The sequence below is a fragment of the Falco naumanni genome, chromosome 10, assembly GCF_017639655.2.
Source record: "Falco naumanni isolate bFalNau1 chromosome 10, bFalNau1.pat, whole genome shotgun sequence".
NCBI lineage: Eukaryota > Metazoa > Chordata > Aves > Falconiformes > Falconidae > Falco > Falco naumanni.
The window spans coordinates 10590656-10618324 of NC_054063.1; the positions used below are offsets into that span (position 1 = coordinate 10590656).

The 27669-nt window shown below is 41.7% G+C and overlaps 2 protein-coding genes across 12 annotated transcripts in view; one reads left to right on the forward strand and one right to left on the reverse strand.

The window, feature by feature from the left end:
• Positions 1 to 26465, forward strand: LOC121094960 (NADH-cytochrome b5 reductase 2). 7 transcript variants are annotated; one of them, XR_005829965.1, is made up of 11 exons: positions 1 to 110; positions 188 to 337; positions 1082 to 1154; positions 4598 to 4704; positions 5549 to 5693; positions 7090 to 7173; positions 7696 to 7781; positions 8627 to 8726; positions 10492 to 10689; positions 25463 to 25662; positions 25868 to 26465. XR_005829965.1 is itself a non-coding variant. In XM_040609177.1 (10 exons), exons 1-9 carry the CDS (start codon positions 96 to 98, stop codon positions 10662 to 10664), a joined length of 933 nt encoding a protein of 310 aa, XP_040465111.1. In that variant the 5' UTR covers positions 1 to 95; the 3' UTR covers positions 10665 to 10689; positions 25868 to 26465. The 7 variants fall into 7 exon arrangements, 6 of the variants coding, with proteins under 6 accessions (XP_040465111.1, XP_040465109.1, XP_040465113.1 ...); XM_040609177.1 differs by lacking the exon at positions 25463 to 25662; XM_040609175.1 differs by lacking the exon at positions 25868 to 26465 and having other exon boundaries at positions 25463 to 25861.
• PPFIBP2 (PPFIA binding protein 2) overlaps positions 15538 to 27669 on the reverse strand; it is a 102817-nt gene continuing 90685 nt past the window's right edge. For 4 of the 5 annotated variants that reach the window (XM_040609162.1, XM_040609161.1, XM_040609165.1 and 1 more), the window contains 11 exons: positions 26236 to 26277; positions 24097 to 24238; positions 21756 to 21894; positions 20993 to 21121; positions 20272 to 20422; positions 19981 to 20092; positions 19435 to 19523; positions 18445 to 18567; positions 17660 to 17785; positions 16687 to 16875; positions 15538 to 16296 (listed from right to left, as the gene is read on the reverse strand). In XM_040609162.1, coding sequence (XP_040465096.1) covers positions 16108 to 16296; positions 16687 to 16875; positions 17660 to 17785; positions 18445 to 18567; positions 19435 to 19523; positions 19981 to 20092; positions 20272 to 20422; positions 20993 to 21121; positions 21756 to 21894; positions 24097 to 24238; positions 26236 to 26277 — 1431 coding nt within the window. In that variant the 3' untranslated portion in view covers positions 15538 to 16107. The remainder of the gene's footprint in view (positions 16297 to 16686; positions 16876 to 17659; positions 17786 to 18444; positions 18568 to 19434; positions 19524 to 19980; positions 20093 to 20271; positions 20423 to 20992; positions 21122 to 21755; positions 21895 to 24096; positions 24239 to 26235; positions 26278 to 27669) is intronic. The other variant, XM_040609163.1, reaches the window with a different exon arrangement.

The following is a 27669-nucleotide window of genomic DNA, read 5'->3' on the forward strand; positions in this document are numbered from 1 at the left end:
GCCTCCGCGCGGCCCTGCCTCCGCGCGTGCCCGCGGCGGGAAGGGGCCCAGAGGCGGGAGCCGGTCGCCGCCGCGCTGAGGGGAGCGGGGCCGCCATGGAGCCTCTGGCGGTGAGGGGCAGCCCCGCGGGGGGCCGGGCGCCCGTGAGGCGGGCTGCGCCCCTGACCGCCTGCCCTTCTCCTCACAGGGTGCCCCCGTGGCCGTCGCCGTGCTCGTGGTCGCCGCCTCGGCGCTGCTGATGCTGCTGCTGCTCAGAGGGACGGGGCGGAGGGCGAGCGGCATCGTCACCCTGCGGGACCCGCTCGCCAAGTACCCGCTGCAGCTGCTGGACAAGGAGGTGACCGAGCGTGCGGGGCGGCCTCCCGCGCCTGACACACCCCCCCCCCCCCCCCCCCCCCCCCCCCCCCCGCCTGCCGGCCCCTTCGCTGCCCCTGGGCCGGGGCTGAGGGGGCCGCCGGGCCGTGGGCCGGGGCTGAGGGGCAGCTGGCTACGGGCTGCCCCAGGATTGGTGGCCGGAGCGGTGCACAGACCTGGCGTGGGGCAGCTGTGACTCCCGCAGCCACGCTGCAGTATTTCCTTAGGGTAGAGTGGGATTCGTAAAAGTATTTCTACTGACTCCATGGTGTTACAGTTCTTTCAAGAGGAAGGTAGACTTGTTTCTTTGTGTAAGTCTTAGTTGAGAGCTCTGTTTCTCCCTTGATTTCTCCCCAGTGTGCATCTATGAGAGGTAAGGCCGACAGGCCATGCTTCTGCGTGTCGTGTCTTGCCTGATCTTTGGCCCCAAATTATGAAATGTGCTTACTGGCCTTGGGCAATGAGGGTTTTGAGATTTTCTTTATATAAAGGTACTGCAGGGATTGCACAGACAGGCAGGCATCGTTTCTTGCAGAATTAAGGAAGAAAAGACAGCTTCTAAAACTTCTGATCTATGTAAACTTCATTTTTCAAAGGCATTTCTGCTTCCCTTCCTAGCATTTGGCTTGCGTGCTAACAAAGAATAGGCTTACTAAAGCATATTGTGTTGAGTTTGAAATTCAAAGCAGTGGTGATGTTGACCTCATTCTGATTTTGTTTATTTTAGGAAATCAGTCACGATACTAAGAAATTCCGATTTGGGCTACCTTCACCAGATCATGTATTAGGGTTACCTGTAGGTAAGTACTGAAAACGTTTATTACATATGTTTCCGGTTTTACGAGTTATAGCTGTACTCCTAGTTTTTGGATTTCTGACTGTTGGGGAATTCAGTGCCCAGCTAAACAAGGAGTTAAAAGCTGCATCTGAATGCTGCTGTGTTGAGAGAAGTGTCAGATTTCCCAAAGGGTTGTATTTCTGATCTTTTGGGCGTACTTTGTTCTGCTTGTGTTAAATTGTGTGGTGTAGTTCAGAATAAGAACAGTGAGACTGAACTGAGTCTGATGGAATTGATCACGAGTCAACATATAAGCAACAATGGTATTTGTCAAAGTTTTTTTGTATTTCTTACTTGCATTCTACTTCCATCTGGTGCCCTCAGTTTATTGCCAACTGCCCTTATGATTATGGTTAATACAGTCACACTCGTAAATAAGAGAAGAACTCTTCTGCTTGGGAAGCTTGTAACTATCCTGTGCAGAGCAAAGGGGAAAAATACATCAACTGTATATAGAAGATGCTGAAGTGTTCAGAGGCTTTTCAGTGTGTGTGCTTACCTTTGATACAGAATCATAGAATCATTTAGGTTGGAAAAAACCTTTAAGATCATCAGGTCCAACTGTTAACCCAGGAGGGCCAAGTCCTTCACTAAACCATGTCCCTAAGCACTGCATCTATGTGTTTTTTTGGGCATTTCCAGGGATGGTGATTCTGCTACCTCCCTGGGCAGCCTGTTCCAATGCTTGACCACCATTTCAGTGAAGTAATTTTTTGTAGTATCCAACCTGAACCTTCTCTGGCATAACTTGAGGCTGTTTCCTCTTGTCTTGTCACGTGTTACCTAGGAGAAAAGTCCTATCCCCACCTGTCTATAACCTTCTTTCAGGTAGCTGTAGAGAGCAATAAGGTCTCCCCTGAGCTTCCTCTTGTCCAGACTAAACAACTCCAGTTCCCTCAGCTGCTCCTCATAGGACTTGTTCTCTAGACCCTTCACCAGCTTTATTGCCCTTCTCTGGACACGCTCCAGCACCTCAGTGTCCCCCCCTGAAGCGAGGGGCCCAAAACTGAACACATGATTCGAGGTGCGGCCTCACCAGTGTCAAGTACAGGGGACGAGCTGTTTCGTATACAAGCCAGGATGCTGTTGGCCTTCTTGGCCGCCTGGGCACACTGCTGGCTCATGTTCAGCCAGCTGTTGACCAGCACCCCCAGGTCCTTTTCTGCCAGGCAGCTTTCCAGCCGCTCTGCCCCAAGCCTGTAGCGCTGCGTGGGGTTGTTGTGACCCAAGTGCAGGACCCAGCACTGAGCCTTGTTGAAACACACAATTGGCCTCAGCCCATCAGTCCAGCCTGCCCAGATCCCTCTGCAGAGCCTTCCTGCCCTCAGGCAGATCAACACTCTTGCTCAACTGGGTGTCATCTGCAAACTTACTGAGGGTGTACTCGATCCCCTCGTCCAGATCATCTGTAAAGGTACCAAACTGAACTGGCCCCAGCACTGGTCCCTGGGGAACATCACTTGTGACCAGTCACCCGCTGGATGTAATTCACCCACCACTGCACCACCATCCAGCCAGCTTTTAACCCAGCGTAGAGTACACCTGTCCCAGCCATGAGCAGCCAGTTTCTCCAGGAGAATTCTGTGGAGACTGTGTCAAAGGCTTTGCTGAGGTCCAGGTAGACAACACCCACAGCCTTTCCCTCATCCACTAGGTGGGTCGTCTTGTTGTAGACCCAGATCAGGTTCATCAAGCAGGACCTGCCTTTCCCAAACCTTTGCTGGCTGGGCCTGATTGCCTGGTTGTCCTGCACATGCCATGTGATGTTGGTCAGGATGTTCTGCTCCATAACCTTCCCTGGCACCGAGGTCAGGCTGACAGGCCTGTAGTTCCCTGGATCTTCCTTCCTGCCCTTCTTGTAGATGGGCATCACTTTGGCCAACCTCCCGTCTTCTGGGACCTCCCTGGTTAGCCAGGACTGTTGATAATTATGGAGAGTGGTTTGATGAGCTCCTCCACCAGCTCCCTCAGTGCCCTCTGGTGGATCCCATCCAGCCCCATAGACTTGTGTGTCTCTTAAGTGGAGCACCAGGTCACTGACCGTTTTCTCCTGGGCTGTGGGGACTTTGTTCTGCTCCTTGTCCCTGTCTTCCAGCTCAGGGGGCAGAGTACACAGATGGTAACTGGTCTTGCTTTTAAAGACTGAGGGAAAGAAGACATGTACATGCATACGCATACAACTTTGCCTTGCTTTCTGTAGCATGAAGTTCATTTCAGACTGGTATTGGCATAGTCTTTTTTTCCTTACCCTGCAAAACTGATGGCATTGAACTTTGGACCTTGAATTAACAGTGATCTATGCATGAAATGTCTCCCTTTCTGATCTGCAGCTGTGGCAAATATAGGCCTGTTTGTTCTGTGCTGTGTTTCGCAGTTTCTCCTGCTTTATGGCAAGTGTCAGGGTCTTCCCTGTTCCATGCTGTGAGCACATCCTTCCTGTGTGCTGCCTGTCAAGGGCAGCAGTCTCTCTCCAGGTTCTCTTCTGGCTTGTATGGGAAAGTGAAATTGAACTGTCCACATTAACTAGACAAATGATAAACAAATTGAGACATGACCTGCAGTGCTTGTGTTTATGCAGCTTTATTCTTAAGAATTTAGGAATAAAATCCTGAAACTGTATGGGGCAGATTACTTCTTGGGAGATTCCTGCCTGCTGCTTTTTACAAAGATCATTTTGCTAAAAATAAAAGTGTTTTCTGCCAGCTCTCTTCCTGCTTTTTGTTTTTCCATACAACTCTGTAGATTAGCGCTGTCTGGCTGAGGAGACTGCTCTTGGCAAGGAGTTTCAGTTCTTTTAATCAGCAGGAAGAAACGGGTGCCTGTTAAGAGTCTGCCTCTTGGAGCATCAGGTTGGGCAAAGAGTTCTTTCTGGACAGCAGTGTCCAATGCTGTGGAAGCTGCAGCATTGCGGAGGCAGGAGTTGTGGAGAAGGAACATGGCCCAAGGCTTTGTTCTTGATGTCGTGTGCAGAATCTCTGGGAAGTTTGCTCTGAGAGACTGCTGCTGTTACTGTGGTACTGTTTTTTTGCCTGTGTGAACTGGTGTATTTTTATTTCAACTTCATTAATGAATAAGTATGAGAACAGCAGAACCCAAAATACCGAGAGCACTTAAGGAAGGAGCAACAAACTTTTTATATCACTCTTTTACTATAAATTTCCTACTTTCCACATGTCTTACCCTTGGTTCTGTAACATACCAGCTCTTCTCAGTTATCCCGTGCTTCAGAAACTCTTGCTGAAGAAAGAAGAGAGACTACATGTTTTGTACAGCATTTATATGGTAAAGATTTTCTCCATTATTGCTTGTGTTCAATGGGTTCAGGTAACAATACATGCTTTTTTCTCTTGTCTTGTCCTCTAGGGATGAAAAAATAAATAATCAGATAATAACTTCTTCTCCTAGGCCAACATGTTTATCTTTCTGCAAAAATCGATGGTAATCTGGTGATTCGAGCCTATACCCCCGTTTCCAGTGATGAGACAAAAGGTTATGTTGATTTAATTATAAAGGTAAGTTTTTGTTTCCTTTAATATAGGTAAGTTGCTAACTGGAAGGAAGGAAAGTAATTCATTTTAGTGAAATATAGAGTGTATTTTGATTGAACTTCTTTCAAAGAGGATGACTGCATGGCCAACAACTCATTTCACATTATCCTTGAATAGTAAGTTGTATCCTGTGTATCTGTGCTAAGTCACCGAGAGATAGGGGGATAGATGGAGAAGGAGATCACTTCCTTGGCAGTACTGCAGGAACTTCTCTGGTATCTTTTGTTTGGTGAGGCATGAATAGCGATCACCCTCAAGATGCTCATGCCTGCTACTAATGCTTGCTGCTAATAGCTGTAAGTAGAAAACAAGTCAAAAAGAACAGCCATTTTTGGTGATGCTGCAGATATTGCTGATATATCTCTCTTAAGTGTCAGAAATTGTTGCTAATGTGTTTATGTGCTTTGAAAGATGAAAGAGCTATGATGTGGCTAAAGTCTCTGGGAAGGCCTTAAAAAGAAGAGATGCAGCAATGTTGTTTCCAGGAGCAATTACAAAAACAGGGTGACATAAGGTTCTTGCTGGAGTGATAGTGAAATGAGGGCACCAGTACATAATCTGCCTGTCACCTACTCCTATCAGCCTGGCTGTTTGCAGAGCACGTAGGAACACGTGCATGACAGCATTGTACTTATTTTGGCTGCTTCCTGTTGCAAGGCTCAACAGATAACTGAGAGTAATGAATTGTCTGAATTTATTTCTCAGATCCTGTATTTCAACGTAGCAATACAATGCTGTGTTTTGCTGTTTGTTATATTATTTGCAGAAAAGCTAGCGGCTGATATCGTACAAATGACTGCTTTTTCAGGTGTACCACAAAAATGTGAATCCCAAGTTTCCAGAAGGTGGAAAGATGTCCCAGTACCTAGATGATATGAAGATTGGAGATATTATTGATTTCAGAGGGCCAAATGGGCTCCTTGTCTATAAGGGAGCAGGTACGCGACATGAAGGTGGGAGAGCAAAAAGGAGGAATTTGTATTGGTAATTTTCAGAGGTGTTTTACGAAACTTGACAACTTTGTACAGAATCTTTTTTTCAAAAGTGGAGAAGAGAAAATCCACCTTTCCTGGTCCTGACCAAGAGCCCGTCATGGTTGATATGGTGGGAATTAGTACTTTGTGTGAGGAATAGTTGGTTATTGTCTCACTCTTGGGACCATATAATTAAATCTGAAAAAAATCATTATTGCATTACATTACTGAGAAGGTTGCAGTGGAAATAATATCTCAGCTGTATATATCTGGATGGAGGTGTTCCAGATGCTTCTTAAACAAGGGAGGTTGTGGCCTAAAATGCCCTCTGAGAATCTCAGCCTTGTTGCTAAACAACCTGCTGACTGAGAGCCAGCTCCATTTTGTGATTAAACCAGGTCTGAGTTGACTAGGAGAAGTAAGTTGAGAGAAGTAATCCTCTTTCAAGATTCAAGTGAAAGATCCTGCACTGATCTTGACTGAGAGGGACTGTGCTCTTGCTTCAGGGGGATAAGTGCTCAGCGCTTCTCTGGACCTTTTATGATGAGTAATATACTGATGATTCTGTTCTATCTCAGAGAAAACTAGTGATGCGTGTTTTACAAACCTTCCTTTCTGCTCTGCTTTGGCTGCTATCAAAAGCAGTAGCTAGGAGAGACTGGACTATGTCAGGTGCTTTTCATGGACTTGTCATTTGGCTTGATCCTTGGAGATTAATTCAATTACAGACAGTCTGGTTTGGTGATAGTTCTGAAGTGCTGGTATACCCAGGTGTAGAGCAGCAATTAGCAAGGTCTTCTCGTCACATGATACTAGAAGGTGGTCACGTAGCTGACTGCAGGTGTCATGGGGATCTCATTAACAGGAAATTAATTACAGTAGTAAAGTACTTGATACAGTATGCAAGGTTCCAACTGTCCGGATTCTGAGCTTTGCAGGGGCTCTTGCTTGATGCTGGTTTAATTATAACTCCATTGAATGTGGACACGCAAATGACTAGATCCATGGTGCAAGTGGGGATGATGAGGATGGCCTAAGAAACTGATTTCTCTGTAGTAGGGTCTGGGGTTATTTTTAGGTACCACTAACGTCCATGGTTGCCAAGTTGTGTTCTAGGCAGTGATGTGGGAACCATTGAGTTTATTATAAATGACGCTGGGTAGCGGAGTAAATCAGTTGTTTAAAGCAAGGATTGGAGTTTACAGAGACAAAGAGGTTTCTACTCTTTGTGCTTAATGCTGTGGTGAGTCTATCTAGCATTTCCAGAAGACTTGTCCTAATGAATTGGTAGGTGATAGTAATTTATTCCCATGGAATTTGTATCCATGTTTGTTTGAGAGTTAATGTACCTATCGCTTTTGAATATCTCTTCTAGGTACTTTTCTTATCAAGCCTCATAAGAAGTCTGAAGCAGAGAAGAAGGTTGCAAAGCATCTTGGGATGATAGCTGGAGGAACAGGTAAAACTAGTCTCATATGGAATGTCTAGGGAATGAGGACATCTTTATGGATGCATGTGAAGAGTATCAAGCACTGTAGAGCGCTTAACACATGTATTTCTTTTCATGAGTGTTTGGCAACATGGAGGCTTTCCAGTGGCTTGAGCTCAGTCTGGGGAGCTAGCAACTTCAGAGGTTTAATCCTGATATACCGTGTGACCTCAGAGAAGTCACTTCGTCTCTCTGAGCTTCAGTCTCAATGACAAAAAATATTTTAGGATAATGTCATGGTGGTGGAATTGCTGTATGTGATAGAGAATGATGAAGAGAAAAGACCCAGATACAAGTATTACTGTTTTGTTTTGAAACAATTTGTTATAATGGAACCCCCCAACCTTTGCATTTGGCATGGATTAGAAATTCAGAGGTATGTAGCCTTGTTCAAACTAAGCTCCCACTGAGACTGAAGGAAGGCAGCATGAATATTGAAACTGCAGCCACAGAAAGAAGGAACTGGTTTTTAACCACTTTGTTTTTTAACAGGAATAACTCCTATGTTGCAGCTGATTCGTCGTATCACAAATGATCCTAAGGACTCCACAAAATGTTACCTTCTTTTTGCTAATCAGGTGAGTATATGAGTATACGGACTCATCTGTTTGTCCTTCTTTAATGGCCTACTTGTTTTACTGGTCACTGAGCTTTTTTAACTGATGGGACATCAACCCCTGGATAAAATACTGCTGTGAAATGTCTATACTCTTCCAGTGTCTTTGTGTTTGTATTTTCACCCAACCATTTATAAGAAAATATTTTCTGAGATAGTACATTTAAAAATGATCAGTATTGGGAGGGGCAAGAAATGGTTATGATATAAGTTGTTACTATATTGTCTTGGTTAAAATGATTTAAGAAGGAGAAACTGAATAAAAAAATAATCCATAAGGCCCTTTATAAATATTTGCATGGTGGTGTCATAGTTCCCATAATCTCTTATTTGTTTTGAAGATGGCTCCTCGTAGTTCCACTTGTACTCCCCACTTCCTGCATTAGGGAATAACGTGAACAGATCCTGACCCCTCTACTCATTTTACTTTTTCATTGATTTCAAGGAAACAGGATTTTGTTCTGTTAATCTGTTTCTAAAGTTAACCTGCACCAAGCTGGTACAGGGCTTTATTTGCCAGGGTCAGAGACAAATCCAGCTAATTGTGAGTTTAGCCTGGATGAAAAAGTTGTCCAAATTGCCATCTTTAAGACAGTGTTTACGTGGCTATTAAGTCTTATAGTTTGTTGTTCTTAATCTGAATTTACAGAAGCCTGTAATGATAATAGTTATCATGTAAGGGGAAAAAACGCTCAGACTTTCTTGGTTTGAATGAGTTGTTGAATTTATCTTACTGAATGCCAGATGAGCTCACATTAGAAGGGATCTTGAGATGGTTTGGAGCTAAACAGCAGTCTCATTTTGCAGACAGAAAAAGATATATTACTGAGAGATGAGCTCGAAGACATTGCGAAGAGGCATCCTGATCAGTTCGTGCTTTGGTATACACTGGACAGACCTCCACAAGGTAGGCTGCTTGTACACACTGGAAATGCCTTTGATCGTCGCTTCACTCTAGTTCAACGGGCCATTAATATAACCTCAAACCACCTTGTCTTAAACAACAAAGATGTCCCCCAGCCCCTCAGAAACAAGCCTTACCACACCACCTGTTTTGAAAAGTGTTCTAAACCCGGTGGGCCTTAGAAAGTGTCAACTAACTCCTGTTGGGTCAGACATGTTCCTCAGTGGCTCTTTTGTTGACATACTTCAGGATGTATGGGTTTGGGGACTTTTCAGCAAAAGTTACAGCTCTGGTTTTGGCTATCTCCCAGATCAGCTTATGTTAGCATTTTGTTGGCATTAAATTGCTTAATACGTGTGAATAGTACAGGCACATTTTTGTTTTGCAGCAGGTCTGGCTTAGATTCTGGTAAAATAGAGCTGCCATGCGTAGATTTAGGCACTAACTGTAGCCTGGTGTAGGGCTGAATGAGAAATGGAGGGAGAGGTTGAACGCTACTCAGTCTCCTGTGAAACGTGGGAATTCATGTTTGCTGATGTTGTAAGTGATCTGTGCTTTTATTTAACAGACATGAGAGCCAGACTGAGTCAGGTCAAAGTTCTGTACCTGTTGTCAGAAATAGCCCTGAGTAGATGGACAGAGAAGAGTAACCAGCAGGCCTTGGTGCTCTTCCAGTCTTTAATATTTGTTAGTTCTGAGCCCAATGTGTCTCTACAGTTGTAGTAATTCTCTGCGGACTGTTCTTGTAAGATCTTGGTGCGCCTCCTTGGGAGCCCACATGAGCATTTTGGCAGTCTGTTAGTGGGTAGCACTTCTGTGTGAGGAATGACTTCTGGTTTGCATTTGCCTCTTAATTCTTGTGCTGGAAGAGAGTGTAAATAGGTGCCTACTGACTGTCTTGACGTTGTGAATTTTACAGACATCTGTCCATCACCCTGCTGCCCCATCTTCTCTGTACTGAGGTAGCTGGGCTCCCCCACACAGCAGTGATTACACACCTTTGCTCGTCCCTGTTCTCGTAGCCTTTTCCACTCTGCTGTGTGTGTCCCTTTTTGAGCTGAGCAGATCAGAACTGAACAGCAGTAGCCAAGAGGCAGGCAAACTGGGGGTCTACTTTGACATAGTGTTCCCTTTGTTCCCTTTTCCCTTCCTAACGTTTCACAGGCCTTTTGACTGCTGCCGTTTTCATAACCCCAGTGTCTTGCTTCTGATAAATGAGCTTAAAGCACATGTTTTCATAAGTGAAGGCAGGATTACTTTTCCTGTTTGGCTCACTTTAAATGGCAGATGCATTCAATAATATTACCGCTTGAAATCATTTAGCCTTTCTTTCTTTTATTTTTTTTTTTCCTCTTATCACTTAACCTACACAGCAGAACTTCTGTTGTCATCAAACTTTTGTCACCTCACCACTCAGGTTTTTTTCCCAGACTTTTTTTTTAGTATGTTGGATGGCACTCAGTACCTCTCCCTGCACAACTGTCCCTGGGTGACCTCTCTTCACTGGAAAAGCTGATTTACTCTTCCTGTTTATTCTGTCCTGTGTCTCCTTTCTTTTAAATCTGTCATTTACGCACAGACTTTCATCTCTTCTCAACCAGATCCTTGTTGGGCCTGTGGAAGGGGACCACTAGGTTTGAGCTCAGAGATTTAACCCTCTCTTGGCTTGCAGTGATGGTGGCTAACTTTGCGAGTGCAACATACGCAATCTGAAAAGGCTTCAGACTCTACAGAGATTTGAATTAGTATTTTAATTTCTTTGTTTCAGATTGGAAGTACAGTTCTGGCTTCATCACTGCAGACATGATTAAAAACCACCTGCCTTCCCCGGGCAGCGAGACACTCATTCTCATGTGTGGGCCACCACCTATGATTCAGTTTGCATGTCAGCCCAACCTGGACACACTTGGCTATCCCAAGAGCAGTACATTTTCTTACTGATGCTGATGTCATCTGATACCCTTTTGTAAGTACTGCATATTTTCCTACAGGAACAGATGGTGTGTAATTGTGCAGTATTTCTTTTTATTGTGTCCGTGTGTCTTTTTTAACTGCTTGGTGTTATTTCTGCGGTTCATAACTTCAGAATTACCTTTGTGTGTGTTAATACTAGGAAGCTGAGAGATTGTCGTGAGTTGTGTGGCAGTAACCTAGTCTGACCTCTTAAGTTAGTATCAAATGTTAATTCTGAGGAAAAAAAGTTAAGTGTAATTGGAGAAGCAGGATAGAGATAAAATCAGTTTTTTGTTAACGTCAGTATAGAATTTGGGAGAGGGTATAAAACTGCAGTAGGATTATTTGACTGTGCTCTGTAAGTAATTAATTTAGTGAGTCCTGGGGAAGAAGGGTACAAGCAACCGTCTTTTTTTTTTTTTTTTTTTTGCTTGCCTTTTTTTTTTTCTAAATGCTGTTTTACAGCTATTTACCAGGGACTAAGCGAGCAGTCACAGTATGCTACTGAAGAAGTGAACAGGATTTGGGCAACACACAAATTGCTTGCAAGTGTAACAGAAATTCTCCTTAGTGACAGCTTTACCTAAACAATCACTGCCAACTATACATGCAAGTTCTGGGCTGTATATACAGATGTAACTATCCAGTGATGTTACATCATTTGAATGGTGCTTGCTCTCTTGGCAGTTCCAGAAATTTCCTTTGCTTATGAGAGAGAGAACTTCTTTCTTCCTGTAGTTGATCTTATACTCAGCTAATGCCTCATCTTAAGTGTTTTTACCACATAGCATTTAATTCTTAGTCTTCAGTGCCTGAAGTACTGCATTTCCAGGAATTAGTTTATACTACATTTGTCTTTGGGTCTGACAAATCCTTGAGCCCTTGTTTCTTCAGGTGCTAATGAATATGTTTGCTAAATATTTTCATTCATCTAAAGCAAAACAAAAGGAATCTGCTAGTTAGAAATCATCGTAGGGGTTTTGTATTTAATTATTTACATTTGTAGTATTAATGCAAAGACAGACACAGGGGTTCAAGCTGTGATTTTGTCCCTAATGAGATACCAGCCACATGTATTTGTGTTAGACGCATTCCACAGTGAGCAAGAGATGGAGGAACATTCAGAATTTATTCATAACAGTAAAAAAAATAACCATTTATGCCACTTTTATGCTAATTAGGATTTCTTATTGGATATATATATTAAAATAAATCAATAATTTTGAGGACTGACTATTCACAGCTGAGTTAGCACAACACCACACCAAGTTGTAAATACATCATTGAAAGAAATCTGAAAATCTGCTTTGAATATGCCAGTGATACTAAGGCTGCCACCACTGGAGCTCAGCTTATCCTGTCTGTAGAGCTGTAGGAAGTCTGCTGGCTAATTAACCTGGCAAAGTATTTCAAATGCCTGTAGTATGTGATCTGGTTACTAATGTTGATTGCATTGCGAGACTGGACATGTACTTAACCCTTCATTAAGTAAATGTTTTTAGTTTTCTGATGTGTAGACTGACTTCTTGTGCCTTTAGATTTTCCATTACTGTTTCATTGCTCAGTGGTTGAAAAATGTTTGTCTTGTTTTTACTGTTTTGGACAATAAAATGTGTTTAGCTTCTAAAATCTGACCGTACAGTGCACAGTCTGCTTATGGAGTAAGGACTAGAGAGGTGACCTTCGAAAGGTGCCACGGACAGCTCTCAAAGAGCCCTTGCTGCAAACTCTAGACAGTATTGGAGATTTCCCCTTTTTCTGGGAGGGCTGTGACTGGGAGAGACCTGCCCTCAGGTCTGGTTAGTGTGTACACTGATACCCTGCAGCCATGGAGGAGACAGTGAGGCAAAGCATCCATATACGTTCTTTACAACTGAGCAGATTTCTGGCGTTTTCCTACTTACTAAGATATCTTGCTTATACCTTATTAATACATGAGAGACACATGTCAACAGATAATTGCTGCTGTAAAGGGGACACTTTGACTGTCAGAGAGCCCCTCCAGTCAGTAGTGAGAGGCTGTATTTCCCTCTGTTCCAGTGCTGCAGTCCTGTCTAGCCCAGTAGAATAGCAACAGATCTATTTTGTCAGGTGTTTTAAAGAAACAAATACTTGTTTTATTATGGTACTTGCCTGATGCTCGTTAGTCACATTTTGCACATCACAGAGCAGTAATGTTAGTTTCCTATTGCTACATCAGGTATTCTATGAAAATCTCTCTGTAGCTGGAATGAAGAGAGAACTGAAAGTGAGCAGCAATATTGTTTAAAACATCACCAGTTCTCATGCAAATGTTACAAAAGTTCCTGCTGTAATCTCCAGTCCTCAGTGCTGTTTGCAGCTGCATGTTTAATTAGGTGTCACTAGGGAAAAAAATGGGCTTACTGGTCTTCCTGAGCGCCAGTGCTGTTTCAGACCGACCTGGTAGGGAGGTCAGAAAACTTTGTCTGAACCATTTTGACTGTTCAGAAGGCTTGTGACATCCTGATGCTTGCACGTGTGCATCCGTGCTAGCCATTTTAGACAGACTGTCTCTGGTGAGACTGAAGTAGGAGATGTTCAGTGAGCAATTGCTGCTACACTCACCAGCATCCATCTGAATTTCTAGGTAGCTCTGATTAGTTGACATGGTACAATAAAGTGTTAATGATTCCTGCATTACAAGCTAATTACAAAAATAAAAAAAATACAAAAGATCTTTTATGTAACAGTACATGAACATTCCATGTAGAAGACAACTGAATAAAAGGGTAAAACACGTTGCCAGTCCCAGCTTTCTAGACTCTGGCTATGAGTACCTCTTCTCTCTCAACACCTATTTCACATCACATTATACGCAAAAAAGTACGGAGGAGAGTTACCTGTAACATGTTGCTACGTTGCCAATATTAAATGCTATGTGTAAGTCCCCTTGGCAGAAACGAGATAAAGCTTTTCTGCACCACAGCATCGAGCTTCTCCTGGCCACCCCTCCAGACAGGCATGAGGTACTGTAGTGTTCTTGGTCACGCTGAACCATCATCTCCAGTCTTCAAACGTAGGTGTTAAAAACCTGCTGTCATTCAGCATTTCATCTTGGCTTAACATCGTCTGCAAAACAAGATGTGAGCGAGTAAGCACGTTCAGTCAGAGGCCTAGGGTTAAAGAAATCCGGCTGTAATGAGATCAGATTCACAACAGAGGGGGTTAGAGCCACAGAAGATTAAAAGCAGTTTCTTGAATGCAGCTTTAAATAAGCTATTATTTGCCTGAGGAGATTCTCACAGATTTCGTTTGGCACGTGACTCAACTCTGTTACATAATTTTTCATTACTCCCTTCAGTCAACTTTTTCTTTTTTTTAATTTTCTTTTTTTTTTTTTTTCCTCAGTAATTAGCTGCTGTGGAGTCAGGAATTAGTGATTTTATTGTTTTGTTTTCCATGGAGTTTTAGCTCATGTAAATTTTTACATCTGTACCTCTTTGCTAGACTTTGCTCGGACTGAGGCGTTTGCAGTTACTTGCAAAATCTTTCAAGAGTTGTTTTCATTTAAGGGGATGAATATCTGTCACTGGGTTGAAGAGATAGCAGAGATCATGAAAACTTAAAACAGGCCTAAATGAGAGTGAATTTCTAGTATGATTTAAAAGCAGGAGTATTTTGGACTGTGGTTGTGCAGCCAGGCTATAAAGAGGTATTTATCAAAAACAGTGACCCACTTACTCTTAGCTAGTACCAGCAATGACCAACTTTCCCTGAATTCTAGCAGAATACATTTCTGACTTTAGAACAAGAGCAAAATGGGTACATACCGTAAGATGGCTTATGCCTTGAGAAAGAGCCCCTATCTGCATTACTGTTCCTTCTGAGTGTTCCATCTGCAAAAGTATTCAGGAACTAGTTCAAATCAGACAGTATGTGCAATTCTGTTCACTCTACATGCATCTTTGGGAGGTATCTGGACAAACAATGTTGTGTTTAAAAGCTCTCATTACTGCTCATTAACAAAAATGCCTCCATGATTTAAGGTACGTCAAAACACATCTAATGACAGGAAGAGTGAATCCTAATTTAGAAAGATTGAGTCCATTAAACTTGAGCAGTAATTCACACAAGAAAAGAAAAGCTTAACTGATATTATCAATGAAGGGTAGTATTTTCCAGATGGTGTAACACTTATTATACTTCTGGTAGTCTTCTAGTCTTCTTTCACAGGCAAGAAGTAAAGAGTCCTTCCCGATACAGTCCCACCTATTCTTATATGGAAAGGTTACCAGTTCCAGGGCGTTGCGATCTCACTGCATGCCCACACGTTCAGAAGTCATGCTTAATTAAAAGACCATGCTCCTAGAGACAAATCCAGTAATTTTGGAATGCTTGAACAACCGCGTAGTGTAAGCACTTGGCTCAAAATTAATGCGTTCCCTCGCAACTCTTAACTGTGCAAGCAGACATCCGTACTTATTACAGTCAGAATTTGGTACTGCCCCTGCTCAGGAGCAGGACCTTACTAAGGTGTACATTGAAAAAGGCACTGGTTAGATAATGAACACAAATGAGATGTTAGATGCAGTAAATCATGCAAATGAAAAAAAATATTCACCGTTAGTCGTCTCGATTTTTTAACCATTCTCTTATCAGGCTTAAAATGTTTTTCTCTCCCTTAAGGTCACTGGAGATGGGACAGTTTAGCCTGGCTGCTTCTGTCTGGCTCTTGTGTGGGGACAGAGTTCACACAAGCCTTCAGGAGCTCCATTTTTCAGGGTTTACATCCCTTTACACGACAGCAAAGCTTCATCAAATTTGATGGTTTTTAGTCTTCATCATTTGTCTGTATGATGTCTAGACAGTTTCATTCACAAGTTCACTACCACATGAATAATTCACTTTTGTTAAGTATCTGTTTATTAATAATCTTGTTAATTACTGATGCATAGTTTTCACATACTGTCTAAGCATAACTACTGCCCACTGTACATAACAAAAGAAAAATTCAGTTGGATTCTTTGATTAATATCTGTTGAAAATATACAATCTGGTTGTATTTTGATATATAACTTGATAGCTTTGTACAAATTAGTCCAAATAGATTTATTACATTAAAAACCACCCATAAAGATAATGAAAAAAGTAGTGTGCCATACTGAGATTATGAAAACTAGAAGTACAAAAGTCTTGTGTTCACAACAACCACCACCTTAATTGTCAAAATACATCAATCTTCGTAGTGTAAAGGTGTTATATTCCTGAAAAAGGGCTTGAAGATGGATGAGTTTATGATGTTGATTAAAAAAAAAATTAACCTGACATTCTTAGTGTAGAACTCTTTCCAGTGTCCATAGCCAATACTTTCTCAGTAAGTTCATGCGGATGTAACGAGTACTTTGTTATGTGCTAGGATGTGGTTATTGGCAAGCTTGTAACGCATGGGGAGGGTGAGATGAGAATGGCATCAGCCCGTCTGGCCCACCTGATCCAGTTCCCTATCAGTCAATGGGCTCAGTCCTTTGTGTCCACCGTAGTTCTTCTGAGTACCGTTTGTAGCAGCTGGGATTGTATCCATGGGGCAAATGTAGTCTGTCGATTCATCAAATTTCTTTTTTCTTAAGTTTCCAAAATGTGAAAATCCAAGTTTCTTTGGCTAAAACAAGATGACAGTACAAGTTTTGAATAAGAAAAACAAAGTTCTCCTTTAACCGTTCAGAGTCCTCTCCTTTCTGATTTACTGCTATACTCTAGTCCTTCAGGGATGTAGATCCTGAACTAAATAAACTCGTTGTTTTCAAATTGGGAGGTACAGTTATTAAATTTGTTTAGGTAAGTGTTCCTTCTGAGAACAGAAGGAATTGCATGCTTATTTCAGAAGCTGATTTAAACACGTACAAATTAAATACTTTGGTATTTAGAATTAAGCAAGATGTAACACTCCTTCTAGAACTGACCTCTCCCTGCCCATGTCTGTCCCTTATTTTCTTTATAAGACAGGGCAGAAGAAGTCTGAAATAATCTCCTTTCTGAAGGCAACACATACCCGAACTTTGGCGGTGGTGGTCAGAGGTGTGTATGCTGTTGACTCAGTTATTTCTCTTTTTTCTTGTTGTGCTTCTGGTCCAATTAATACGTTAAAATTGGTTGTTAGGTGGCGTCGCAGTAGGGTCTTCTGAGGTGGAATATTCAGCAGCATTGCCAGTGTGTCACCGTTGAAGCGAGGTTCGAGAATCTATTAGAAAATGGCAGAATATTTTTTTTTACGTGGTTAAATATTTGCAGTAGTAAACCATTACAGTGCTTATCAGAGGAATTTCTCATTCTTACTAAGCTGTCTACATTAGACATTCTATAATTCACAATACGATACTCACTGGGCTTTGAACAGGAAATTACATGGAAGTAGGCACTACAATGCAGAGCATGACCCAGCGAATACATATTTATATTTATCATCAAACCTTATATTTGTTTGGATTGCACAAGTTTGTTTTCAGGATTTTCTGCTGTACTCCAAGTACAAAGTTAATCTTAGCACAGTTTTTTTCTGTTTCATGTTTGCAAAAACTCTACAGCACTATAATCACAGTATTTCAGAACTCTGGCTTTACTAAGCTGTAAATAGTTCTGAGTGTTTTGAATTTTAAAAAAAAGTCATTCCTGAGCGTGGGCGAGACTGCTGCAAGTCAGTTATTTACTGTGGCTCACAACTCTTTTAAAACCACTCAAACATCCAACGATGCCTTATCGATAAGAAACTCTTACAGTTTGCTTTTTTTTAGGTACTGCTGTTAAACACTCATGCACAGCTCAGATTTGATGATAAACCCCCATGTTTTAGCAGTCCCTTTTTTATTTTAGTTCCTTTTGTAAAATTAAGATTAAGAGGCTCTTTAGAAGGCCTAATCATACTGTCATATTGCAGATGTATTTATTTCCTCCTGCTTGACAAACACCAGATAAAAGATGGTTTATGTTACAGTCTGTCAGTATGTAGTAGAATGTTGAATTCTTACAATCAGGCCGCCATGTACTCCGCTTCCTCGAAGGTTTGGGGCATATTCTGCCAGATCAACTGATCTGAGCCATTCCATCACTCTGTGATTGGACCACTGAACTACTTCAGAAGGCGAAACATTATTCTGTGGAACCAGAAAAGATGATGATGCTGTAAGCCTGCGTCATCACTGCATATTCACCATGTGTATCCTCAGTGCAGATAAAAACATCTTTCCTCCTCAAACAGCATTTTTTTCCCCGGTTCTGTTATGCTCAAGGCCTCTTGCAAACATTCTCTGACAAGACAGCAGGCATAGTCTAGTACACATACATTGCGTCAAGTAGTGTAACAGTAGAGATTACAGATGCCAGGTGTAAAAAAGGGGGCATTTTGAGAATAGTGTCTTTAATACTAAGCGAATAAGATATGCTGACCAGGTAAGGCAGAAACCGTACAGTCTTTTGAGCATTAAAAGTTAGGACAGGCAAAGAAAAAACATTCCACATTATTCTCTCAGAAGTTCAATTAACTTCTTTAAACTAAGCAAATAAATTATAAAGGGGAGTGCAGGAGATTCAGCCACTAAGTGGCTCAAGCACTTAAGGACTGAGTGGATATTTATTATCAGTGAGTACAGGTTACATTCCAGAGCTGGAAAGCAGCATAACTACTGCTTCAGACGCAGTTCCCTCATAGCGGTGACTCTGTTGTATCGTTGTACACTGCTAACTTTCTAACCCCTTTGGCTGGAATCAGGTAATTACTGCTTGTTTAAATTAATTTATTTAAGCATTCTTTTACCTCCTCAACTGGTCTCCTGCGTAGACAGTGGGGGTTAAAACCGTTGACATGCAGCACATGAATGGCACATTTAATACTCAGATGATGCAGCTGACTGGTGACTTTGAGGAAGAGAAGGTCATTCTGTGAAGGAGAGAGCCTTCTGAGTGGCACAGAACACATACCGAACACGTACTCTCCCCAAGAAAGGAGATTTTAAGCTTGCTATGTTCTTCTATATAAACCATGGTAACCGTGGTTTAGCTAGAAGAAGAGCTTGTATTTTAAAGAGAGGGGTTTTGTTGTTGGTTGGTTTTACACTTTTTAGAAGTGTTGCACCATAGCAGTACCTGGCTAAAAAACAAAGTAGAGCTTGTAGCCTATTAAGTAAAATCCAAGCTCAGATTTAAAATATTTGGACTGTTTCTGGTCAAGATCCTGTTGTGGGCAGGATCACTGCAGCTAGCAACACACACAGAACCATGGGGTGGCAGGGACCATGTTCCTATAACAAAGGCTCCTTAAGCAGTGTAGACAGGGCTGTACTTTTGGTAACAGCTGAAGTAGGCATTGTTTTATAGCACAGGTAACAAAACCAAATATTTATCCAAACCTGGGCAGGGAAACTGTAAGAAAACGCAGTGGCTATGTTTAGGGCATGGTTTGCTGCTGTACGAATTACTGGATTTGCTGCTTATCTTTAGTTCACTGAATATCGTTGCTAACTTGGCGTGGAGAACAAGAGAAGCTGCATGTAAAACAGGTCATGATGTGCTACACCATACTGACAGAAAGGCTTCGCAGAAGTTAGCTATAGCATATGCTGTGACTGACTTTATATACCTTAGGAGTAGTAATCATGCACTAGACAACACAGCTGAGTTACTACCGGCACTATTTCTGTCTTGCAAAAAATCCTTTTAACTGCTCACATTCAAAGGAAAACTGTAAAATTCTTTGCTCATTCTGAAGTTAAATTTGGTTAAACCGAGGGAAAAAAATTTAGCTTACCACAGTTAAGTACTGCAACATTCTCCCATCAACTCTGGATTCATGAAACTGGTCTTTGTACTGAGGTAAACCAATGTCGTCGAGCCATCCTGCAGGTACAAGAACAAGGGTGTACGTGAGAACAAAGCCCTGCCACCCCCTCCTGTCTGCACTGGCACCTTCCCAGGCGTTCAGGTAGCGCCTTCCACCTGTGCACCTTTCGAAAGGGCAGCTTCAACTCCATTCCCACCAACAGCTTTGTCCACAGTGCTTCTGTGATGTTCTGCATGCAGCACGGGACTGAGCACCCAAGTTCCACAGCATCATGTAGCTCTTGCTAGACTGCCCCACCCCCCCAGTGACAGCATTCCCCTTGGAAGGTGACAGTGTATAGCTGTATAGTTGGGATGTCAAGAACGACGCAAAAATCCTCATTTTACTGTGTTGAAACTTACTGCTCTTAAAAAGATGTTTAGTAACTGCTAAAATGAACATGCATCAGGCAGCCCATCCATAGGGGGGGGGAAGTGGCTTTCCAAACAATTCCAGGACAGTTCTAACACTTACGTGTCACCCAGATATGATCAAGTTGTGCAGACTTCTCATCTTGTTTTGCATTTATTGATTTAATGGCCAAAACTAATTTCTTCCGGTGCAGTGGGTGCTTTATTCCCATTTCCTGCAAAAATAACCATTAACAAATAGTTTGCTTTGCCTCTGGCTCTTTTAGTCTCATTAGATAGCTATAAAAATTGATACTATGTATTTCAGAAAGGTAGCACTGCCCCGTGTTTGAAGGGGCCTGGTTGTACAGGATCAAAATGTACAGTTGCTTGAGAGAAACAGTTAAATTATTACCTTTTCCATGTCCTGAGGTGTTGCAGTTAACAGTGTATGGCCTGAAGTCACCCACTGCCGTGCAAAAATGACATACTGACCGAGGCCAAAGTCCTCGAGCCAGTTACAGACTCTTTCTGTGCTCCACTGAGCAAACGGAGCATTGTAGTCACTGAAAAGGACAAGAAAGGTTTGAAAAATCTTAAAGGAAAGAATTACAGTCATGGTCGGAAAGCTCACTGCGTGCCAGAGGCAGCGCTGCAGCGTATGCGTTAGTGTGCTGTGCTCTGTGCAGTAACGGAATCAACAGCCCTTCTCGCAGTGCGTGCTGCAATACGGGTGCCCTGTTAACACGGCTTCCCAGCTCAACCTGCAAACAGCTGGGGGCGTGAGTAAGGATTTCCCATTTTCTGTCTGAAAAGAGGAAAATGGGAATCACTGAATCCTCATGGCTTTGTAGCTATTCCCGCAGGAAATGGTAGGTTTTCTTGTTCTTTAACAAGGTGAAATTTTTGACGCTGCAACAACCAGCCAGTGCTGCAGCCTGCAGCTGAGGGAGTGCGGGCAGGGGGGCTACTTGGGATACCTTTTGTACCAGAGAAATTCTTTCTAGTTGTTGTGGAATTCCTCGTATAACGAAGCACATTATACTGCTGCTAATTAAAAAGGGTATTTCACAAGAGGAGGGTTTGGCTGTTCACAAGGCATCCTATACTGTGCAAGGTAAAGAAGGAACCATTACCTTTTCTGGCCTTTGGTTTCCTTTGACCTGGATAACCGAGGTCCAGCTGTTGCACGGAGACCACCTCTTCGGAACTCTGCCAAACCCAGATCGTCTGCAGGGAAGTTACCTGACTGAGTTCTTCGTATTCTTTCAAGACAAGAGTGCCATGATAGTACTATTAGCTTGCAACCGAGAACATTTGTGTTGTGTGGAAACTCTAGTGACAACTAGAAGCTGTATTAACCTTCCTGTAAACTACAAACACCTAATTCATTCAGGTGGTAGCTGAAGAAGTTCCAGGCAAATGCTGTCTAGACCTGACTCTGAGGGGAAAAGGAAGCCCTGCTGCGCCGCCCCAGCCCATGCTGCAGGGCAGCTGTCCCAAAGCAGCTGAAGCGAGCACAGGGAACCTCAGTCCCCCCTGCTTTCCGTTTCTGTTGTTTCCTCGCATTTTTTTTACCTGATGCCTTCTGTAATGAACAACTTACTATCATTTACTTTTGCATAGCTAACGAAACCGTTGGCATTCTAAATTATTAGCATTAAGATGACAGCAGAGTGTCTTTACCCATTCCAACAGCATGATGCTGTGTACACTACCATCCATTTTTCTACACCCACGTGTACCGAGAGACACTAGTACACCCACAGAGTTGGTCGCTCTCCTTTCCCTGAATTTTGCTTTATTCTTGCTATAGATAATGTAGCTTTTGCCAAGAACTGGATTAATTCTCAAGCCAAATGCTTTGATAGGGAACTAAAAAAATAAAAACGACCTTACTTTCCCCAGATTTTCTTGATCCCTTTTGGACTCTTTCTGTTTTCTGGAGACAGTGGAGACTGTGGACCTGAATCCATTCCGGAAGAAAGAGGTGAAAGGTCGTCTGAGACTACTGTACCATCCATGTTCTCTGTTTCTCCTGAGTTAAGAAAGTAATAGAGTTACATTTTATACTAATTATTAACAAAGCTATCAACTGGGAGACTAATATTTAAATGCAGAACATAATAAAAAAGAAAAGATACATATAAAAATTGTTCTTGTATTAAAAAAAACACTCATGCTCAGAAGGTGGAAAAAAACAGTAGCTGTACATTTGATACAAAAAAGGAAATAATAAAACATTGGTTAAAATAGATTATTTCAGTCATTTTATTTAAATAATTAATTCCAGACAGAATAATTACTTCCTCAGACAGAAGCAGACTCTTGCCTTGCCTATTCTTAATACCGTAACTCCTCCATCAAAATCTGTGGGAATTTTTCTGTTGACTTCAGTGAAACCAGAGCGAAACCAGGAAAGTATTTTAGAAAGGAATCCTGTCGCTATGCCGTACAGCAAAAGCTGTTACTTCATTTCAGTACTGCACTGAAGGAATTTAATCTGGATGGCCCACTTGGTATTAGTATCTCATAGACAAAGGGAGGGAAAAAGGAAAGGAAAAGAGTAACCAGCAAAACTCATGGTAAAGTTGCATTTTGTTCAGATACAGTACCTAGCACTGGTGCACTGACACTCCTGATGCGATCTTCAGTCATCCCAAGAAGCAGAAAGCCAGATGAAGAAGCAAAGAAGATTTAAAACACCAGCAAAATAAAGTTACAGAAGAGCAAAGAAGCAAGCTAAGCATTTAAAGCAGAAACAAAAAAGAAAAGAAGCAGTTACGCTTGACATGAAAGTGAATACGCATTGTTGTGCACAAGCCCCAGGAATTCTGTACAGGTTGTTTTAAACAGATAGGGAATGATTGTCTGTTCTTTTGTTCTGTTCTTGTAAACTATTCTTTAACACATAAAGGATGTACCACAGAGCTCCACAAAGCCTGCAGAATATCTGAAATGAAGCAGTGTCTAAGATTATATCAGATTGCTCTGAAATACTGAACTGGTGGTGTAATGAGTTTACTGCACATGCAAGAAACCAACCTGCATAAAAAATTCTGTTAATTCAGTGTATTTAGGGAGTCATGGCTTGTTTCTAGAGAAAGAACATTTTCCTTTACAAGACCACCCATCCTTGGATAATCCTGCAGTTAAAGACATAATAGTATGGCTCACACATTGCCTACAATGTTGCGATCACAGAAAAACTCTAAAAACTCACAGCCTGTTGCAATCTCGAAACTGCAGTACCCTAGCAGCTTTTAGGACCATGTGACCTTAAAATAAGTAAAACCCCAACAAACAAAAAAAATCCCACCATGACTTTTAAAGTGTAGGAACACTTTCAAAATCACAAGGGATACTCTTGTGTCTGAGCTCCAAGCTCTTCGGCCCTTGGCAAATACCTGGTTCTGTGCCTCACTAACACTTTTTGCCAATAAATTCATGCTTAAGATGTCACTGAAAAGAAATTAATATAGGCTTCCACATACAGCTATGGTTGCAGAATAACAACATAATTGTATTTTCAAAATCCACTGATGTTTTTCTGCACCTTCTAAGTTCATTTTTGACTTGTGGGTCCCCCCATCAGCTACAGCAACCAACAGTGCTGACACCAGGATTTTTGCCTGAAATATACATTTTAGTGCTAGTTACATTGTAAAGTTTCACATGCTAAAATGCAGTGGGATGGCAAGGGACAATGTTTGTTTATTTAATATGCCAATCTAGCGTGCATTTTTTTGAAAGTACTGATGATACACTTCGCTGTGCATTTTTGTTTGCTTGCTTGTTTTTAAGAAAACAGATCAGCAAGCTCAAGGGAGGATTGGAAGCATGTATTGAAAAATTTCTGCTTATTCATATCATCAATACATTTGCATCTCTGAAAGTTCCCATTTTTAGTTACAGATTTGTTGACTTTCAGGATGCTTTCCCCACGGTCTCCAAAACAGGGTCTCTTCATTACTTCTGCTACCAATGATGTCAGCAAATTGTATCATCAAGTGCAACAGAAAGGATGCTCTAACTTAAACCCATCCTTTACTCTCCAGTGAACCAATGTGGAATATTTGTGGTGCACTGTTCAAAAAATAGTAGAACTTTCCTTAACTGAATCGTGTGAGCCTCATAGCCTGTTGTTTTGGCACAGCAGATTACGTACCGTGTTATGCCTCAATCCCTCCCTTTCCCTTTTTTCCCCCATACTAACCCTCAGAGAGGTGCGGATACGTACTCAGGCACAGGATGCTGCTGTCCTCGTCGCTCACGCCGCACCCATCTGGCAAATCGTATGTTCCCTGATCTCCGTTCTGTAAGGGTCGAGGCAGCTTTCCTGGCAAGGTTTGATACTTGCTGCCTTTCACAAGTGGCTTACTCTGTGGGTTTTTTTTAAAGAGAAAAAAATTAATACAAAATCAAATCACTCGTAGTGTTTGCAATCCAGTACACAATTATTTTAGAAGTTGAGAACAAGTATTTGAAGTTCATGGTTCAAAATATGGCACCGCCCTCTCCATGTTCCTGCTTACAGATAATTCAGTTTAAATCCAGCAGTCGGCTGACAAAGTTCCCCAGCTAAGACACAGCCTTCTCTTCGCATCTGCCCCTCCCGCTTCAGCCAGACTCTGTATCACATTAAACAGTAATATATGTTGAATATTACTGCGTTTTGTCATAAGAACTTTTCTAGCTCTCTCCCTTTCCTCAAGGACCCTGGCACTCTGTAGTCGTTTGGTCCTTCCATGGACGACTTTGATAGTGCCAGAAATGGACTTAGTTACTTCACAGCCCATTCTTTGCTCTCTGTTTTTCCTGTTTTCCACTGGACTATGTTTCTGCTTCACAATTGTATCTCGCTGGAAGTATTTGTGTAACTCTAATTTTGTCAAACATATTTGACCACCACCATTAATAACATTGAAAGAATCAACAACAAAGTTATTGTACATAAATTGAACTTTTGTAAGAATTAAGATCTCTTTGTATAGATAACATTACCATGTTTTAAAAAATATATAGCTAAATATACAGTTGCCAAAAACATAGCTACAATATACTTGCCAATTCTATTATAGAACTTAAGCACAATGTATACTTTTGATATATGCTGGGGAAAAAAGCATGGACGAAGCTGTATTTTAGGGCTAGTCTGACAGGCTGCTGACTCGACTATTTTTGTCCATGTCAGGCTAAACCAACAGTCTGTACTCTCGCCTGCACGTGTGGCACACATACCCAGTGTCACTAGCATCAGTCAGATTATGCTGGAAAGACCTTCCTCCAGTCCCAGAGCTCACAAGAGGTGGTCCTCAAAGTCTCTGTATATTGTATTGAAAGGAAACTGTATGTAGCCTTTGCTAAAAATAGAGTATCTCTCAATTTTCCTCTTAATTTTTCCTGAAGAGGTTGCCCAGGGAGGCTGTGGGTGCCCCATCCCTGGCAGTGCTCAAGGCCAGGCTGGACGGGGCTGGGGGCAGCCTGGGCTGGTGGAAGGTGTCCCTGCCCATGGCAGGGGGGTGGGACTAGGTGATCTTTAAGGTCCCTTCCAGCTCAAACCATTCCATGACTCTGATATTCCAGCCAAAGTTTGTGTTTCACAGAGGTACTTGTCTACAGTTTTGGAAACGCGATGTTGAGGCTTCTTCAGTACTGAATCCAAATGGAGAGATGAAGGAGCCGTCACTGGATAAACATGTGTATCCCACAGCTGTCAAAACTGCAGGAATACGGAGGCTTTTCCAGAGGAGCAATGAACCTGCAACTCCAATTGACTTGTGTGTTTTGGAATAAGCTCCTACTGGTAAATGTTTCAGTATCGGAAGGGAGGTTATATAGGAAAACTTTGTACTGAAAATAGCAAAACTTAGTTAGTATACAGAAACATATAGCATGCGCCTATTTAGAACCCCCACTCTAACAAAACAGTTTTAAAACACTGTCTGTGATGGGATGATACATCAAATATTTAATGAGATAACCACTGGTTTATCTATTCTTACTTCAAGGCCAAGAGGGATCTTTGTGATACTATCACTGCAGGCCACATTCCTTGGTTCCTGGAGCCCTGCTCATCTTTTGGCAACTGCAGGAGTACATCCTGACTTGTACCAAAAATTATGAGTAGAGAAACTGCTTATTACATTAGCACTGCATTTTCTGAAATTGACTGACTTCAGCTTCTAACCTCGCAGAAAAGCTTTTTACGTAAAAAAAGAGTTCCTTTTCAAATCCTTACCCCTATTCTCAGTCTATCAGTACTGGAACTATGCAAAGGTTTTAAAAAGAAAATGAATATAAAATGAATTTTTTCACACACACACCACCACAGCACATTACAACAGATGAATGTTAAGAGAGTTTACACGTAATATACCTCTTGTTCTACAACAGGCTGTACTGGTTTTCCGTCTACATACTACGGAGTTGCAGGGAGGGTAATTTCAAAGTTTTATGGAAAAAAGCAACAGAGAAATGTTAGTATTAACATACATACACAGAACATCAATGTACTCATTACTATAGTGATACTACTTAATGCATTGACAATATATTAAAAGGTCTGTTATCTCTTCATTTCATTTAAATAAAATATTTAATACCAAATGTGTTTGTTCAGACCACTAGAAAATTTGGGCCCTGTTTAGGTTCTGTTGTGATCAAAGGAATTCTTCTATTTTCAGGCTTCTGGGTGGTCCCTTTAGACTTACTTTAAGCGGAGAACACAGCAGCTGTTTAACAGTTAAAACAATATGAAAATGACTGACATAAAAAAAAGAACATATATACATATGTCATACAACACTGTATGTATCCAGCTGAAACCATAAAAAGCTGCGATAGCAACGATCAAAAAGTACCAGCACGGGTAGGTCAGAGACATCAGTGGGTTGTATTTTATTTTATTGTTGGTGGATGTAATTGGAATTTGAGTTTTGTGCAAAGTAGAATAACTCCAGTAAACTGACTTAAGGCAAGAAGCAAAGTCTTGCCGTGCTGAGTCAGCAAAACAGGTTCTCTTGGCCTTAGTTTTGGCTGTAACTAACCCACATTCAGCCACTCACTCATATGCATAGGGAGGTCTCAATGATTTCACTGAGAAGTTTCGTGCCTAAATTAGGGGGCACAATTTCAGCGCCTCGCCTTGCTGAACGTGGGGGTGGCTTGCTACAATTCCCATATCCTTGGTCGTTTTTTCTGCCTCTGTGGACTCTGATTTAACAGACGGAGCAGATTTACAGCCTAAATGTGTAGGTACAGCCTTATCACATCATATCAAAGAGACAAATTAAGTTTTTGAATTTAAGACAGGAAAATAAAAGTTATGAAGAGAAAAGAGACCTTCATAAATTCCACATGGAATGAAGTGTTAGTTCTGAAGTGATTTGTCACATGTATGACCACAATCAAATGAGTGCAACACAAATTTCAAACATTCTATTTGGTCACTGTAATCTTCACAGATGAAGAAAAAATTAAGAGAAACTGAAGAATTGGAACAACCATATTACTAGTATCCATTTTAAATGGCATTGCTGGTGTGGGTAATCTAGTATAAGCCTAATTTGAGTATAGAAAGCGTCAATAATAGTTTCACAAAGCATAATAATTACAAATGCAGAAAAATTTCAGTGTACACAATGACAAAGCAAGCCTCTGGGCCAGAATGTAATGAGACTTTGTAAATTGGAAAGTCTTTATACTGAAATGGAATTAAGCCCTTGAATTAATCACAGTGCTGCTGTTTTAACAAGGCAGCATCACTACCATTGTCAGGAATGCCATTTATATCGGAAGTCTAAGGGAGCGA